Genomic DNA, 18,532 nt, shown 5'->3' with positions numbered 1-18,532 from the left:
GTCCAAAGCCCAGCGGCCGGAGGGCGGCCCCGCGGCGCCTCCCACGAGCGGCGTGGCCGCCGGCCCCGAGAGCTACGTCCACCCGCTCACGGGGCGGCCGCTGGACCCCAGCTCCCCGCTGGCCCTGGCGCTGTCCGCGAGGGACCGAGCCATGAAGGAGTCCCAGCAGGGCCCCAAGGGGGAGGCCCCCAAGGCCGACCTCAACCAGCCTCTGTACATCGACACCAAAATGCGGCCCGGCCTGGAGGTCGGCTTCCCTCTGGGCGCGAGGCAGAACACACGGGGGCCCCTGAGGCGGCAGGAGACGGAGAACAAGTACGAGAGCGACCTGGGCAGAGACCGGAAGGGCGACGACAAGAAGAACATGCTGATCAACATCGTGGACACGTCCCAGCAGAAGTCGGCCGGTCTGCTGATGGTTCACACGGTGGACGCTGCCAAGCCGGAAGACTTCCTGGAGGAAGAGGATGAGCAAGCGGACGTGGAAATGAAGCCAGATAACTCGCCGCCTGAGGTGCCAGAAGGTGTTCCCCAAACCGAAGGTGCTTTACAGATCTCCGCCGGCCCCGAGCCCGCCGCCGCCGCCAGGACCGTGGTGACGGCGGGCTCCGTGGAGGAGGCGGTGATCTTGCCATTCCGCATCCCTCCCCCCCCTCTGGCCTCCGTGGACCTGGACGAGGATTTTGTTTTTACAGAGCCATTGCCTCCGCCCCTGGAGTTTGCAAACAGTTTTGATATCCCCGACGACCGCATTGCTTCTGTCCCCGCTCTCACAGACCTGGTCAAGCAGAAGAAAAATGACGCCTCCCCGTCCCCTTCATTGAACTCCAGCCAACCACCCAACTCTGCAGACGGTAAGCAGCCGGCTGGCCTTTCAAACTGTCTGCCTGCCTCATTCCTGCCCCCGCCTGAAAGCTTTGACACTGTCACAGACTCTGGGATCGAGGAGGTGGACAGCCGGAGCAGCAGCGACCACCACCTGGAGACCACCAGCACCATCTCCACAGTGTCGAGCATCTCCACCCTGTCCTCCGAAGGCGGGGAGAATGTGGACACCTGCACCGTCTATGCAGACGGACAGGCGCTGATGGCTGACAAACCCCCCGTCCCTCCCAAGCCGAAAATGAAGCCCCTCCTCCCCAAAAGCAATGCACTTCACCAGGACGCGCTCGTGGAAGAGGACGTGGATAGCTTTGTCATCCCCCCACCTGCACCCCCACCGCCGCCCGGCGGTGCCCAGCCCACGACCATGAAGGGGATTCAGCCAAGGACCTCTAAGTTGTGGGGTGATGTCTCGGAGGTCAAGAGCCCCATTCTCTCAGGCCCAAAGGCAAACGTGATCAGCGAATTGAACTCGATCCTGCAGCAAATGAACCGAGAGAAATCAGCCAAGCCGGGGGAAGGACTAGACTCGCCGACGGGGACCAAGCTGGCCGGCCTCGCTCCAAGGTAAGTCCCGCATTGGTCAGACGCAGCCTCTCCACGCCGGGCGCCCCTCTGCCCCGTCTGGGCAGCGTGACCAGGAAACGCCCTGGGGAGCAGCCACCGCGGCCGTGAAGAGGGGGCTCGTGGAGCCTCTCGTGTGGCGCTTCTCTCATTCTCCTGGACTCTGGTGCGGCAGAGCACAGACCCCATCCCTCCTGGCAGGACGGGCGCTCAAGTGCAGACTCGTGGTCAAGTGCAGCTGTGCAAAGCCACCCCACCTTGGCTTCCAGAGCGCGGCTCTGCTGGCTCTCATTCTGTGCCCTCCAGCTCTCGGCCGGCACCACCCACAAGGCGATCCTGGAGCCCAGCAGAAGCCAAAAGCGAGTTCCGCCGAGGCGGTCTGGGAGGGTAGCCATGCTGGCCGGGCTGAGAGCAGGTGGCAGCATGGCAGGGGTGCGAACGTGTGCGTGGCGCTCCCCCCTCCCATCGCTCGCTGGTTGAGGGCTGGGGAGGTGCTGGTTGTGGCTTCACCAGTGAATTCAGGGTGAAAGGCATTTCTCCCAACAGCCCATCGCACCACAGCAGACAGACCTCATGGAAGAAAAGTGTCCAGCTGTCCAGGTCGGCCAATCACAGTATCCTGTAGTTTAGGTTATTGCTGTTGGAACTGAGGGTAGACTAGGAATGGTCATTTCTAGACCCGACCAGAAGGCTCTGCTGAGGCGGCCACACCCTAGAACAGACCCCTCGACCATCTGCTGCAGCTTCTGGGTAATTCTCAGCAGAGGCGTTTGCTCCCTCAGTTCCTCTTGGTTCTCGGTTTTCTTCCCCGTGACGTGCACCGTTTCGCAGGTCCCCACCCCAGGCAGCAGTGTTCATCAGTTTCTCCCACTGATGTGTACACTCAGGTGTCACCGCCCTGACGAATATAGTCCTTCCTGCTCCTCTGGGCAGGCCCCACGCAGACACCAAAGTTCATTAATCAGCGGCATCTCTCTGCGGCCAGGCGCCACAGGTTTCCAGTGATCTTTCAGTGTGGATGTAAACAAATTACGTGGATGGCTCCCGCTACTCAGGGAAATGAAATGCTGATTGGCCAGCCTCAGGAGACGCCGACTTCTAATAGGGCACCCACCGCTAAGCGCGATGTTGTACCTCGGCTTGCAGGGGAAGTCTTTAAAGGTCCCATTTCTGGTGGATGTATGTACGCACATACCCGCACACAGCACATACTCAGACGTATCAAGGAAATCTTAACGGGCTGGATTAGCCCTTTCTCCTTATGTAATAGTACAGTTCTTTAGTTGCTACAATGTGAAAGTACAACAATTAAGATGCTTTATCTCAAGCGTTTCATGTTTTACAAAACGCTTCCACACGCTGACTCATCTTCATGACAGCTGGGGAGCAGGGGAGTGGGTATTGACTGTCCCCATATTTCAGGAGATACGGAGACAGAGGCCAAGTGGCTTCTCCCGGGCACTGTCGCAGGAGGCAGGGCCAGGACACAGGCGATGTTGTGACTGGTGCGTCCCCTCGTTAGCAATGCCCAAAATGAAAGATGCTGAAGCAGGTGATTCTGGGGCTGTTCAGGCCCAAGGGGCAGCCTGCACCGAGCTGTACTCCCCTAGAATCCCCATGGGAACAGTGTCTGGATTTCTCTCCATCTCTACTCCTCCCCCAAGTGGATGAGCTCCCGGGGGCTCTAGGAGAGTGGGTCTCCGAGTCACATGTGCCTCTAGGGCAGCAGTTCCCAGCCTGTGGGTCGCAACCCCTTTGGGGGTCAAACGACTCTTTCACAGGGGTCACCTAAGACCATCGGAAAACAAAAAGATACATTACAATTCATAACAGTAGCAAAATTACAGTTATAGAGTAGCAACGAAAATAATTTTATGGTTGGGGGTCACCACAACATGAGGAACTGTATTAAGGGGTCGCAGCATTAGGAAGGTTGAGAACCACTACTCTAGGGCCTCCCTCCTCGTCCCCAAGGTGGGTGGGACCTCAGAGCCCCTATCACCTGGCAGCATCCTGTTGGATCCTTCAGAGTAGCTGCAGAACCACCTCTGACCCATGCTCAGTTGCTGGGAACAGCCGCCTGGTCTGTTCTGTCCAGCTGACATCTGTTAAGCACTTACTGAGCACTGGGCACCATGCTCCATGGGCACCATTGAGGCAGGGTCTGTAGCTGTTCCCACTGTGCAGAGGAGCCAGCGGTCAGGCCCTCGGCCAGGGAGCTTGGCTGGAGGGCACAAGGGAGCTGTCAGGCTTCTGCTGCTGGCCTCTTGCAGCACCAGGGACGAACCTGCAACGGCAGCTCCCTGACTTAACAGCTGCAGGGCTGAGATCAGTGGGGGCAGGGCTGGTACCAGGGAAGGTCAGTCACCGGCAGTCACCGCTCACTATGAACAGGTCGTCCTGAGGCCCCAGGACAAAGAGGAAGGCCGCTGCTTCAGGAACTTACGATCTTGGCTTTTCTGACCTCACAGCCTCACCAGGCAAAGTCCTACATGGACATGGGCTGTAGCCAATATGGCATACTAACCAGGATAAGCTGGGATGGGGGCTACTGGGCAGAGCTACCCAGGATGTGACACAGCTCGCCCTCGTGTGAACAGGCGGCAACCCACTGCCTGTGTCCCTCTCCCAGACACCCCCAGGGACGAGCCTCTCCATTGCCCTGATCGGCTGGGTATTTACCCATTTGGAGAGCAGACCAAGCCCGGAACACTCTCAGCCTGGGCTCCCCTGCCTGGGCAGCTCCCGCCACTTTTAAATGCATCAAAATTAAGAGCTGTGCATGGCCCTGGGCAAAACAGCACAAAACTGGATGAAGGGAATTCCTACTGAGGGAAGAGAAATGGGCTCTTCTAGGGAAAACTTAAACGTGGCCCTGCTCTTTGAAGATACACAGGCAACACTGCAGAATCCCACTGCCCTGGAAAGATGTTTTGGTCACCCGAGAAAGGGGCAGTTTTCAGAGCTGCTCACAGCTGTCCAGTCACCAAGTGGACAGGAGCACAGCTGAACCCGCCCCTTTTAAAGTCCCTTTCTTCCCTGTTCTTGCTTAACCTGCCCACTCTTTGCTAGAACTGGGTGGGACGGGAGGAACAGAGCGACCAGGTCAGTGGTTACCTGGAGACCTTTGATTAATTGCTGTGAATGAGCTGCTGCTGCTAATAGCTGTTCCAGGAAATCGGGATGATGTGAGATCTGGATATGATTATAAATACGTTCACCAAAAGACAACGACAAAGCCATGTTCTTTCATACACAGTGTTAGAGGCATCTCCTCGGGCCTGATCTGGAAACACCTGCTAAGATGGGAGCTGCTAGGCACTCCTGGGCGAAGTGCTCCTTTGGCCGCCCAGGAAGTAACCTCACCTTTGAAGAGAGCGTCAGATCAGAGCCACATGAAGGAAGCTGTGGTCTGCGGGGAACACAGGTCTCTGTGATGAGCTGGTTGGCTCTCCCATTCGGTGGGACTCCAAAGCAAACCCGTAGGGTTCCCCACCCAGTCTGTGCCACTGGCTGGAGGCCCCCAGCCCAGGACCAGGTACTCTGCAGACCCCAGCCCTTCCCTCAGAAGCCTGGAGCCAAGAGGATGACTCTGTCGGCGTCAGCGATAGCATGCTAGACTAGGTGCATGCACAGGTGTTATCGACGATGACAAGGATTTCCTTTTCAAAGCCCTTCGGTCAGTAATCTGCAATGCCTGTGATTTTCACAGCCTCAGAGGTGTCAGGCATGGGTGGCACTCTCATGTTAGAGCATTTGATGTCTTCCTCAAAGGCACAACACTGCGAAGCCAACTGGACACTCAGTCCTTGGGCCTGGAACCAGCCCAGTGCCTGGCCTAGGTTGGACAGTGACAGGAGGGGTGCACAGTTGAGGAGGCCTGGGTCCTTGGAAGCTGGGCAGATTTTACTCGGCAGAGAGTTACTGGTTGCCACGTACGAGGTCTGACACTTAAGTTCGCAGACTCATCCTAGAAAAAGTGCTTCATATCTCATTGCTGAATGTCACTATGGTCACCTTCAAAGTACTCCCTTTGGGAAGCTATGCACCGATGCCAGCACCTAGTCCACCTTTCAAAGCAATTTTGGAACTCTTTTTCTGGAATGGCCATCAGAGCTGTTGTTTTACCCTTGATGTCCTGAATGTCATCAAAATGTCTTCCTTTCAACATTTCCTTTATCTTCGGGTAAAGAAAGAAGTCATTGGGGGCCAGATCAGGTGAGTAGGGAGGGTGTTCCAATACAGTTGTTTACTGGCTAAATACTCCCTCATAGGGGCAGTAGGATGGCTCAGTTGGTTAGAGCATGTGCTCTTAATAACAAGGTTGCTGGTTCGACTCCCACATAGGATGGTGGGCTGCACTCCCCACAACTAGACTGAAAACGGTGACTGGACTTGGAGCTGAGGTGTGTCCTCCACAACTAAGACTGAAGGATGACAACTTGACTAGGAGCTGATGGGTCCTGGGAAAAACACACTGTTCCCCAATAAAGTTAAAAAACAAACAAACAAAAAACCATGATTTTTTAAAAGAAAGAAACTCCCTCACAGACAGTGCTGTGTGAGCTGGTGCATTGTCGTGATGCAAGAGCCATGAATTGTTGGTGAAAAGTTCAGGTCATTTCTATCTTTTTCATGCAGCCTTTTCAGCACTTCCAAGTATCATAGTAAACTTGGTTAACTGTCCAGTTGGTACAAATTCATAATGAATAATCCCTCTGATATCCAAAAGGGTTAGCAACATCGTTTTGACTCTTGATTTGGACTGACGGAACTTTTTTGGTCCTGGAGAATTGGCTGACTTCCATTGTGCACTTTGAAGCTTTGTTTCAGGGTCGTATTGGTTACACCCATGTTTCATCACCAGTGATAACACGGCCCAAAACATCATCTTGCCTCTCCAAAAGGTCTTGGCACACTTCGACTCTCCTTTGCTTTTGTTCATCAGCAAGCTCTTTTGGGACCATTTTTGCACACACCTTTATTGTGCTGAGATTTTCAGTTAAGAATTCCTGTTTCTCTATCAACGTTTCCTCAGTCTGCTGTGCTTCTCACAGTCAGCTGATGATTTTGACGCACAATTTGACGAATTTTTGCAAAGTTTTCGTCAGTTCTGCTCATTACTGGCTGCCCTGACCTCTCTTCATCAGTGACACGTTCTCTCCCCTCAGAAAAACGTTGAATCCATTTGTACACTGCCATTTTCCTCATGGCATTATCCCCATAAACTTGGACTAGCATGTCCCTGATTCCACTTCCACTCTTGCCAAGTTTAACAAGAAATTTAACATTTGTTCATTGCTCTAATTCAAGCTCATTCTCGCAACAGCACACAAAAACACACAACAATAATGAATGCCACTCAGCAAGACACTGCTACACGTCGTCACGACCAGAGCTGTGAGACACTGATATACCAAGGTGATGAAACCTCACCGAGCTGTTCATACAGTGCTGCCAACGTCAGCGCATGGTGGCAAGTCTGCGAACTTAATTGTCAGCCTCGTATGTGCCAGGCCCCATGCCAGCCCCAGGATTCATTGCTGAACAAGAATATACGCAAGGTCTGTCCTCCCGTGGGGCGCTGCATTCTCAAGAGGGGAAATGGACAGCAAACGACAAGATGAACACAGAGCGTCCCAAGAGCTGCAGAGGAACAAAGACAAGCCAGGCTGACCATGTGCAGGAAGGAGACAACACTCCTCAAGGAAGTGACATCTAAACAGACCTGAAACACAAGGACCCAGCTGTGCAGAAAACCAAGCCCAGGGAACATGGAGCGCAAAGCCCAGAAGCCAGAAAGTGCTTCCATGCTGAAGAGACTGGCCGGACGGGAGGCAGGCTGCTGTGGGTCCCGGCTCTAGGCCAAGGGCTTGCGCTCCGGGGACAAGCCAGGAACCCACAGAAACATGGCATGCCTGATTCGCACACTTAGCACAAACCAAAGGAGCCATGACCCAGGACGCCAGGCATCGTTTTCACAGTAGGAGAAAACTGTTCCTAGTCACGTGTGCAGGTGGAAAGGCACGCTCACTTCCGCTGTCTGAGGAAGCAGAGCAGTGACAGTGACTGTAAGCATGTGGGGCCCTCCTTTGGCTTCCGTCCAGAGGGCATGGCATTTCCCCAGGATCCCCTCTAGATCCCCTCTGGTTCCTTAGGTGATAAAGACTAGCCTGCACCTCTCAGAGGCACAGATCGGGGGGGGGCGGAAGCATCATCCCCTGTACCCCCAGGTCCCGGAGGCCCCTGAGAGGTCCAGGCTGCCTGGAGGTGAGCATGGCTGGTTCTTAGGCAAGTCCCTCTCCAGCCTCTCACTGTCTTCCCAAGGCCCCCTTTCCCTTGCTGGTGCCTCCAGCTCCTTGCCCTGTCTCTGCAGTGTCATCCTGAGGGCCTCTTGATTGTAAAGCAAATGAGTTTGGGTTAAGAATCATCTCTGTCCAGCTGGTCCCAGACCACAGACTTCAAACAGTACAAGCTGCTTAGCTGCGTTCTGTGACCTTGAGCCTCACAGTGGCTTTATCATTTCAGGCACCGATGGAAATGTTATGGTAATGTCAGTGAATGAAGCTGTAGATAATTAGTGGGATCATGAAATTAACTTTCAGTGTGTTTTCTCGTGGACTGGTAGTCAAAGGGGGTTCTTCTAGTCCAGCTGCAGCGTTTCATCCTTGCTCATCAACAGCCAATATCAGGTCCGATTCTTACGTTCTCACTTCCCAGTCTGGACCGCAGGACCATTCAGCAAAAGCGATTCCGGGGTGAACACTTCTCCCTGGAAACTGGGCACCCCCTGGAACTACTTGGATGTGAACACTTTAGTGGGAGGACCTGCACGCAGCGGCAATCCCAGGTCAGGCCAGGAAATGAGCTTAATAATATCCACCCACCATCCATTCAACAGTTCCTGATGCACAGCTTGTGGGCCATGCCCTGGGGGCTGCAGAGAAAGGTCCCTCATGGTGCTCAGAGCCTGTGGGCGACTGTGAGGACTCAGTGGGCAGACATCCCGCGTGGAGCAAGTGACAGGCATGGACTCTGGTGCCTACACGGGCCTTGGGCGGATTGTTGACGGTGCCCCTCCCCCTTCTGTCTCTTAACGCCCCACCTACAGAGGTGCTGTAAAGACAGAATAACTTACAAGAGCAGTTTGGACCTAAGTGCCATTTTAGGTGCAGGATAGGGGTTTGTCATGAAGGCTGCAGTAACTAAAATGCAGAGGTCCAACTGGACAGGCTTATGAGAATCATGCTGTCGGGGTTTGGATCCACGGCCCCAGCTTGTGAAGGACAAATGAGCAGACAGAGCGGCCTCTGGCCCAAACCCAGCCGTCTTTCAAGAGCCAAACGCAATTTGTAAACACCATGGCAAGGCCACTTGAAAATTAACTCCCCCACCCGTTAACTTGTGCTGACTGATGAATAATGCGTCTCTGAGTGTCAATTAACTGATTTTTGTTCTAATTCTCGTGCTGCCACATGGATGTGATTTAAAAGGCAGGAGAGTGATAATCCAAGAGAGGGTGTGTGCGCGCGTGTGTATGCATCTGTTCTAAATCAGGACAGCTGATTCCGTGTGTTCCACCCAGGAACCCAGTGGTTGCCTAGCAACGTAATGATCTCGGCAGCCAGGAGGACCCGTGAAGAATATGAGTGTGATTAACCCGGAGTAAATCAAATGGCCAAGGAAGAGGGCAGGGCGGGCCAGCCTAGGGCAGGTCTCACTCCACTTTGCAAACTCTGCTGCTTTTGCACAGCAACATCCAGCGGGACTCGGCCAGATTGGGTGGCCCCCATTAGCAGCTGCTGGGCTCTGTCAGGTGGTGTAGACTTGAAGCAGAGCATGGACAGGTGGGGACCCTCCCCGAGCAGGAACGATGGCCTGCCCTTCCGAAACTATGGAAGGTAAAGGCGGCTTCGCCCGGGCAAGGGTACCCACTGGTGATCAGATGGCTTTGAGCAGCGGCCGTCGTCAATCCAACGCTGTTGTTTCCTCTTCTGTAACAACTTTTTTCTGGATGCTTTTCTTCTGTATATTCCCAGTATCCCCAACTGGAAAAGGCAGGGTCTTGGCGTTCCTGTTCTAAATAGGAAAATGATGCCTGTATTGGTTTTCCAGCTGGGCAGTTCGGGAACTGCCTGCTGTCCCTCCCTCCTTGGCCGGAAAGGGACCAGCTTGGATAGTTTCTCAGCTGGTGTCTCTGAACCACTGCTTGCATTCCAGCCATCAAAACATGCATCTTTTTTATTTTAATTAATTTTGCAGTGTTGTCTCAAGCCATTCCGTTTTGTCATTTTCACTTGCTCCCATGATGGGCGTTAGCAGAAGAGGGTCGTGCTGAGCAGACGTAAGTGCCACCTGCGGGAGTGCTCTTGACCTCTGGTGTGCTGTCTCTCCTTCCCGCTGCCCACCCATGTGTTTGGAGAGCCCTCTCTTGGCTTCTGACAACAAACACAGCTCCCTGCAGAGCCTTCCTTTAAATGTCTCAGCTCCCCTGGGAATGGTTGGGGTTTCTCCAGAGGGTGGCGCTGACACCCATCCTCTGGCTCAGAGGTGCCCACTGTTAAGTGCTTCCCAGTTTAAAGCAGTCACTGTCCCCCTGGAGGACTCCCCAGTCACCATGCAAGGTCACTGTTAGAGAAAGCACACCGGACTGTGACTCCAAGGCAGTACTTGGCTGAGCAGATGTGTTCGCGCAGGATGTTTAACCACTTTACAGAAGACCTCTCTGTCCCCAAAGGGCCTCGGCCCTCACGAACAACTCAGGACACCTGAGTGCAGTGACTTTACACTTAGGATTTTATTTCAACTGTCTCAGCTTAATTGTATCCAAGTGGAACAAATGAGCCTTCCCCGAAACAGATGTGTCCACAGCTGTGATGCTGACAGGGCTTGGAGGGAGGCCCCTTCAAAGGGTACTGCAGTGCTTCTCCCCAGTTGGAACTGGACTGGGTCTTCTGGGCCTTCCTGGGCACCAGTGTGCAGGTTTCTTACCTTGGCTGTGTCCACAGCCCACCTCTCGCACCTGGGTCCAGATACTAGAGGAGCGGCCTGTCCCCTGCCTGGGCAGCCCAGGAGCCCAGCCAGGCATCTTCTGATTCTGAGTAACTGAGCCCAGCAGCAGTGGAATCATTCCTCAGTCTCACCTGAGGCTACCTCTGGGCCTTTACCTGGTGATGTAACCAGGACAACCGCATGCCAACACCCCACCCCCATTCTGGATGGGGTTCTCTCATAACAAATGCCACCCTGGCCCCCCAGCCCTCCAGAAAACTGCATCTGAACGCTCTGTGGGTGGATGGGTGTCCCCGGTCCAGTATGCAGCCACCTGGCCCTGGCAGTGCCACTCCTTATGACAGGATCAAAGAGGGACCACACAGGTCCCTCTGCAGATCTGCTGCTGCTTCCTCACGTGGCATATTCCATACATGAACAATGACTACCGTCAAGTGGGAAAGTGTCACAAGGCTTAGAGGCACCCAGGTAACCGACTGATGGTTTCACCCCATGATATTTCAGTGGCAGAAAAACCAACAGCCCAAAGACAAGACGGACCAGGAGCAAGCAGACTGGGCTGTCTCCAGCTCACTGCTTTCCTTGACCCTGTCCCTCAGACGCTGCAGCCGACAGTTCTCACTGCCGGTCAGCACCTGTGCAGCTGACACAGCCACCCCCCAGTCTCCCTACTGGAGAGGGGGAGGAGCCCATCTTGGACACGGAGACATGGAGACCCATAGGCTGCCAGTTGGCAGAGCCAGGACTCCAACACACCCCTCATGTCCAGATCCTGAGGCAGGAACCCTGGTAGGATAGTTCCTTCCAGAAGGGGGCAGGTCTGTCCACATGCATGTGGATGAGCCCCAAAGGCCAGATATACACCCCTACTGTTGTCCCCTCCCCAGTGGCTGTGGCTTTGTCAGGTGGTCGGACGGCCACGCCTTCAGTCTGGGGACAGCAGAGACGAGCACGAGCCAGAGCCCAAAGGAGCAGTTGTCCTCTGAGTGGCTGGAAAGCTGCAGGCCCTGGCCAAAACCTGTCCACCTGGGAGGGTGCTGGGTAGAGAAAGGCCATCTCCGTGTAGGTGAGCACAAAGACCAGAGACTTCTCTGGCACTGAGGCAACCTCCTGCCTTGGAGCCATCCACCCTTCTCACTGGGGCCAGGAAGGGTTGAACCTAGAAGAACTGAGTCCGTCCCCCCTTCAGTCCCAAGGACTCCCGAGGCCACCACTGGCAGAGTGGAATTCCTTTCAGATTTTTGGTAAGGATTATGCATCCCGAGCCTCTCACACTGCCTTCAGTGGGGCTAAAGAACTCTGAGTAACTGAGTGACTCAGTTCATTCTGGAACGCAATGGCCCAGCCGATGCTGGACAGCGTCACTGAGGAGCCGGCCCTCTGACGCTGCGTCAGTACAGGCTGAACTTGAGCTAATTCCTCCTTGCTCTCTGGTGGTGTGGGTTTCTTCAAGCCCGGAGAGCCTCCAGTAGCTGTGGGGCTCCCACTTACTAAGACAGGGCCAGCCCCTCCCTGGATGGGTCCTTTCAGCCACAAGGCCGAGGCCCGATGGGCAGTTGAGAGGGACAGCTCTCATCGCTGACACAGGCCAAAGGTGTCCTTTCCACCAGCATATTGCTGATGTCACCAAACACGCCACCGGAGAACTGCCTCACCAGTCCTGCTCACTGCTCCTCGCACTCTGCCGATACAGGCAGACCCGTCCAGCCCCCCAGCTTGGGGTCGGGTGGGTGGGCTGCCGTGTGACTTCGGATCTCCTCACACTCTGCCTCCTGCCCATCTCCCTGTCCCAGTCCTGGCATGGCAGATCATGTGCTCACTGCCAGCGCAGCTGTCACTGGGCGCTCACTCTCGTGTGCTTTGGATATGTGCCTCCTGCTGACCTGCTGTGACCTAGGTTGTGATGGTTGTCTCTCTCGTTGCCGTTTCAGAAGCCCAGAGGTCATGACCGTCTCAGGTACACGGAGCACGACAGTCACCTTCACCGTTCGCCCTGGGACCTCCCAGCCCATCACCCTGCAGAGCCGGCCCCCCGACTATGACAGTAGGACCTCAGGAACAAGACGTGCCCCAAGCCCTATGGTCTCGCCAACAGAGCTGAACAAAGAGATTCTGCCTGGCCCCCTGTCCGCTGCCGCCGCATCTCCTTCCCCTTCTCTCTCCGATGTCTTCAGCCTTCCGAGCCAGCCCCCTTCCGGGGACCTGTTTGGCTTGAACCCAGCGGGACGCAGCAGGTCACCGTCTCCCTCGATACTGCAACAGCCAATCTCAAATAAGCCTTTTACAACTAAACCTGTCCACCTGTGGACTAAACCAGACGTGGCGGATTGGCTGGAAAGTCTCAACTTGGGTGAACACAAGGAGACCTTCATGGACAACGAGATCGATGGCAGCCACTTACCAAACCTTCAGAAGGAAGACCTAATAGATCTGGGGGTGACTCGCGTCGGACACAGAATGAACATCGAAAGGGCTCTGAAACAGCTGCTGGACAGATAAGGGTGGCTGCTCCTGACCTTTACAGACTTCTTATAAGTAGAGATGGGCTTACACTGAGATGTTTGGGAGGCCAAGCAAGGCCTGAGAGCTCCAACCCCACTCCACGGGTGTGTCTCCTGGTACCCAAAGAAATGCTGGGTGTGCTCATGACACAGCTGAGCGAAGGCCCCGAAACTCCCCCACTCGCTCTCTGTGGGGGTTTCTTGGGCTGTTCTGTCCACCGGGACAAGGGGCGGGAGTTTTTCTAACTTGGGAAGGAATTCACAGCTGGCACCCCAGCACGCAGGTGACCTCACTTTGCCGGGCCCAGGAGACTCCCGTCCATGAGCTCGGGGCCTGGCCCTTGCAGGCAGACGCCATGTACTCCAGATACCTCCTGAGACCTCCCTCCTCTGCTCTCGGGGCAACCGTGGTACCCCAGGCCCCGCACGGGCCTGCCTCAGGCTGGGGCCCCTCGGACGGCGCTCAGCACTCATGCGCTTTCTTCCCTGTCCTTCGCTGTGCAGTGAGGCGCCCCACGTGTTTGTCCGGTGCCTCTTCTGGGCCTGAATGGTGGAGGAGCTGTTTCCCTGTAGATTCTTGAGCTTCCCCCTCCTGCGATGTGCATCCACAGTTCTTGACCATGAGGGTCTTGGTGGTGGTGGGAGTTTGAACGGGATCGTGCCGGCTTTGCTTAGCTTTCTTTCTTTATTTCTGCACATCTCTTAGCATAATTCCGAAGTGGCCAAACAGATGTCACGTGGAGTTAGTCAAAGCACAAAGTCACGATTCCAAGCAGGAGGGGAGACCTGGCTGTGGGAACCAGCCAGCATGCAGCTGCCTGGGTCCAGTCTCGAGGACGAGAGTAGCTATCTGCCAGGAGTGCCCGTCCAGGACTGAGGCCGGGGATCCCCGCCATTCCGAATCTGTTTAAAATCGAAAGTGTGTTGAATTCTGTAAAGATCAAAGCAGGCAAGCTCCCACTTTGGCACAAAGGACGAGCCGCCAGGTTGGTGGGGGGGGCCTGTGCTGCTGCCAGCCACCCGCTCTCTCCACCGGGACCTGGGCAGGCGCAGTGAGCTCCGTTCTAAGCCCGGCCAAGGGTAAGTCAGCATCTCAGCTGAGCCACTCAGCATCTCTGAACAGCCCTTTTGCTCTCTGAGGCCAGGGAAGGTGGGTACTTCGGGGGTCTGCCCCTTTCTTTCTGAGAGTCCAAGAGCCCCAGCAGCTTGTCTTACTTGTAAGTACAGCGGGTTTTTTGAGAGCCCAGAGGGTATGGCAGGACCCAGGCTTGAGACGAGAAGGTGGGCTGCAGAGCAGATAAATGGAGACACAGCAGACCAGTCTCCTGGACGCCCGGCGGGCCTCTGGCCAGGCTTTCTCGAGCCCCGTCGCTTTCTTTTCCCTGGAGTGCCCCCTCCCCTGTAACAATACCTCTGATTTCCAAGGGAGGTCGCCAATTGCACATGGGCCGCAAAACATCCAGTCAGGCTTCCAGCACATTCTGTCACATTTGGAAGAAACTCGAATGTCAGGTTTTTGGCTTTTATTATGATTTCAGAACTAGCCTAGCCCATCTCTAATTATAAAAACATGATTTTTTTCCTTTTTTATGCTCACAATCAAGTGTCTGATTAGGTCTGGAACAGCTCTAGAATGAACACGTAAAATTTAGCAATTTAAAATCTTTCTTTCCTGCAAGTTTAAATAGTTGTACAGATAGTTTATAAGCACAATATTTTAAGAAAAAAAAAGTGGCTGGTCTACTAGGCAGCCTTTGTGCCACTTCAGTGCTAGAAAGTTAAAGAAAAACAACTTTTGTGATTTAATAATACTATTTCTGTGGAATAATTCTAAAAGTATGACCTTTTTAAAATCAACCTTATTTGGACGCATCTGAACCAGCAGAGCTGTGTTATATTTTATATCTTTGCTAGAACTTCATCACTGAAGGATAATTATTTCCTCAAAAGTGGTTACAACTCACAATGCAGCAGTTTCTCCAAAAACACACACACACACTCACACACCACGATTTCCCAGCCACATGCCCCAGAATTGGAAACCGAGTTTCGGACCTTCCTCTCTGTTCCAAAACCTTTTGCACATCAATCTTTTGTCTTTGACTGATCCGATCCAACCTGAAATCAATTGAATGTTAAGGCACGGTACCTCCATGTCCCTTCAATTTTTCCATCACGAAATGAATATCACTCTAGAGAAATTTCAAACCAAGATGCAGTCGGTGGGCTGCCGAGGCTGCCCAGTAGTTCGGAACACGTCAAGGTGGTGGTTTGGCCATTATTCGTCTTCCATTTGGTAACAGGCAAAACCCCATCAGTTCACCACTGCACCACAATGGCGCTTTTCTCCTTCTCCTCCCGTTGGCATTACCTCTATGCTCAGTGTCGGGCACACAGCTAGACAGAATGGGAGTCAAGGAAACCACTGGGAGATCATAACTGATCGCAATGGTGGCTTTCGGTTTCCTGAACTTTGGTAGCCAGTCGGTGCGAGCTGGCTATTACTCCCTTTTCTGAGACTTCAAGCCACCTGCAGCCAACCAGGCGCCAGCAGGTGCTGATGAAGTTGTTTATTTTTACACTGTCTTATAGCACTGTAACAGAACCCATCAGACCCTGCACTGACCGACAAAATAAACACACATGGCCAAGATGGACCAGTCCCACTCCATTTGTGGATTTCATCACACAAAGCAATAGTTCCCCATTCAAACCGCCACCCACTGTTCTCCCCCTCGGGACACGTTAGGACCAGGCCCTAGTACACAACCCTCTTTAATGGTGGAACAAATGTTAAACTGCTCACATAAAAACCATGTTAATACTACCCCAGGTTTTCAGATCAACTTTTGTTATATACTGTAATTTAAATAAATTGCATTTACATGCCTACTTTCTGTAATATTGTGTATACAAACCAAAATCTCTCGAGATGTAAATTATGTATACCGGCCAAGATACCTTCTCCAGGGTATCTGTGCATTTTAAGTTAACACACAATATAAAAATGACTCAATGTGACTGTTGATTTGCCGAACTTTACATATCACAAAGTGAATTATTTGTGGTATTTTAGTTAATAAAATGGTGATTTTTTTTTCCTGAGTTATTGAGCAAGCAAGCACTACCCAGGTGATTTGGCAATGACTTTTTTTGTGTGGTCCACAAATAATTGATTTTTTTTCCATTAGCAAATTTTTTTTTGTTTTTTAGAAACTGTTTCACATTATAGTTTGTGTAACATGTTCACATTATCTATGTTTCTGTTACTTTTGTGCTTTTATTCTTTTTCAACTTTATTAAAAACAGAAAATAAGCTCCTGTAATTTGCACTTTCTCCCAATCCTTAAATCTCTTGTATGGCAACCAAAATTACTGTAAAAAAATAAATATACTATTGCACTAAGGTTGTGGTTCTGATTGCAAACAGTGATAACTGAATTAAACAAAAAGTTGCCAAACTTGCAATCTAATGTAGGTTATTTGAACAGCATAGCCTCTTTACCTCTGTCAAATGGACCAGGCGATCTTCCGTCAGAGTAAAAATTCTTTCATTGAGCTTATTTGCCTTGGTTCCTTTTCCCTTCATGGATTCCCAATGTGTAGGCGGCAACATGATCAGCACAGAACTGGAAATGCTGACGTGGCCGTCTGTGGCCGCTGCTGTCAGAGGGCAGCTGAAGCTTGGTTTGCCTCTGGTTTCGGGATGGAGGCTGGGGAGTCATGGGAGAGTGAGCTAGGCTGGCGCTTTCTCCTGGGAGGAGAGGTCTTCCCCATACCCACAACCTGTCTTCTTGCTGTCAAGCCATGAGGGTTCAGAACGGGGCAGCCTGTCTGGCCAACGTAAAGAAACAGTGTCTTGCTAAGCAAGCACGCACTGAGGCTCGGGGCAGGAGAACGCATGTCCTTGGAAAAGCGCTGTCGGGAGACATGGGCTCCCCTCCCACTGCAGGGAGGCGTATTTTAAACTTCAAATTGAACCTCTTCTTTGGCCTCTTCAGTGAAAAGTTGTCATTAGCTCCCAGACAGTCTCTTCTATTTGGGCACCTTCTCCACTATGTTTCAATGTTCATAAAAATTTCCAGTCTTCGTACCTCACTTACGTCCTCCTGCCTCACCCACCGTCCAGGGTTTCTCCCAGATCTTCACCACCCCCAGCTTCACCTCCCAATGGTTTCCCTCTAGAGCTCTTTTCCTAGATAAATGCATCCGTTTCTCGTTAAGAAAAAATTGTTGGAAGACTTTTATCTTTTACTTGTACTTTGAGGCATTTTAATAACTGGGGAACTGGAATGTCGTTCCGTATTTGTAGATATCCACGTACACACGCAAGTGTGTGGAAATCCCACCGCGGCTGGGTGAGCACAGCAGCGGCGTGGACACAGGACCGCCTGCACGTGCTTTGTGGGCAAGTGGGTAATTTCCAAACCTGTTTCTCAGACTTCAGCAGACCTGATCACTTCAATTTTTAATTCACGCTGTATCAGTGATTTTGTTTATTGTTCCTGTAAATGTTTCTACATTTCACAGTCTTTACTGTTTTGTGTTTAAAATTACAACAATCACTGTCCATTGCTTCTACTCTGGAACTCTTTGTCTATAGCAATTCTGGAACTTTAATATGAGCCTTCAAATAAATACAGAAACAAAAAAAACAGAAAAAAATAAAGTGTGTGCCTTGGGTGTTTTGAACCTGATCTGCATAAAACCATATTGTATTCAAATGCTGTATATTTAATGAAAGGATAAATATATCTTCACTGTATTAATGTAGCTGATAAAATAGTTATAGTGCCTTGTTTTCTGAACTGAGAAGCCCATATCAATGCACAACGTAAAGTCAAAAACGATTTGAGAAATGAAATGTTGAGAAGACCTAGACATGGCTCTGGAGCCTTTCTCATCATAAGACTGTGGAACATACACAGTCATTTAAAAAATAAAAAGAAAATTGAAATAAGATTGTGTTATCAGTTACTTTTCCGTTAAAAGTGCTCTCTACTATATCATTTTCAGTATTTTCATTTAGCTAAAATACAAAACGTGTTGAAGAATTTCCACGGAAAAGAGGGCGTTTGGCCAGGAGTCCCGAGCTTTCTGACCTGCCTCGCCTTGTGTCGTGTCGCCCCCCGGTGGTACTTGCTGGTAATGCTGATTCAAGTAACGAGTACTTATTATTTTCACATTTTGTTAAAAATATTTTTAGTGATTGAGGCCACTCATCCCAGAAGAACTATTTACATTTTTCATAAGTTAAAGGAGTGGCAATACAGCCTGTTTTCCTTTTACAAAAGAAAATGATGTAAGAAGAACATCAGTCTAATTCTCATCTCCACGCTCTCATGCTCCATTTACTAGAAGTTAAATGTTAGTCTTCCCTGAGCAGCCTGTGGCATCGTACATGTTAGGAACTACCACTGCCTGTGAGGCGAGAACTATCACAGCAGTAGTGAAAGTCTAGGACGGGTTGGCCAGCTCAGAGCAGCGGCAGCCCCATCTTCTTGGGACCCATCAGCAAGCAGGCCACTGACCTGCCCAGGGGGCAGACACCATGGGTTGTATTATCAGCATCT

General features: G+C 52.1%; 1 protein-coding gene across 1 annotated transcript in view; it reads left to right on the top strand.

The window, feature by feature from the left end:
• SHANK2 (SH3 and multiple ankyrin repeat domains 2) overlaps window positions 1–17,614 on the top strand; it is a 138,389-nt gene extending 120,775 nt beyond the window's left edge. Inside the window, exons 11-12 of the mRNA XM_019654662.1 lie at window positions 2–1,449; window positions 12,390–17,614. Coding sequence (XP_019510207.1) covers window positions 2–1,449; window positions 12,390–12,957 — 2,016 coding nt within the window. The 3' untranslated portion in view covers window positions 12,958–17,614. The remainder of the gene's footprint in view (window position 1; window positions 1,450–12,389) is intronic.
• The last annotated feature ends 918 nt before the right edge of the window (window positions 17,615–18,532 follow it).

This window comes from Hipposideros armiger, unplaced genomic scaffold (genome assembly GCF_001890085.2).
Source record: "Hipposideros armiger isolate ML-2016 unplaced genomic scaffold, ASM189008v1 scaffold_228, whole genome shotgun sequence".
NCBI lineage: Eukaryota > Metazoa > Chordata > Mammalia > Chiroptera > Hipposideridae > Hipposideros > Hipposideros armiger.
This window is presented reverse-complemented; position numbering and strand designations above follow the sequence as displayed.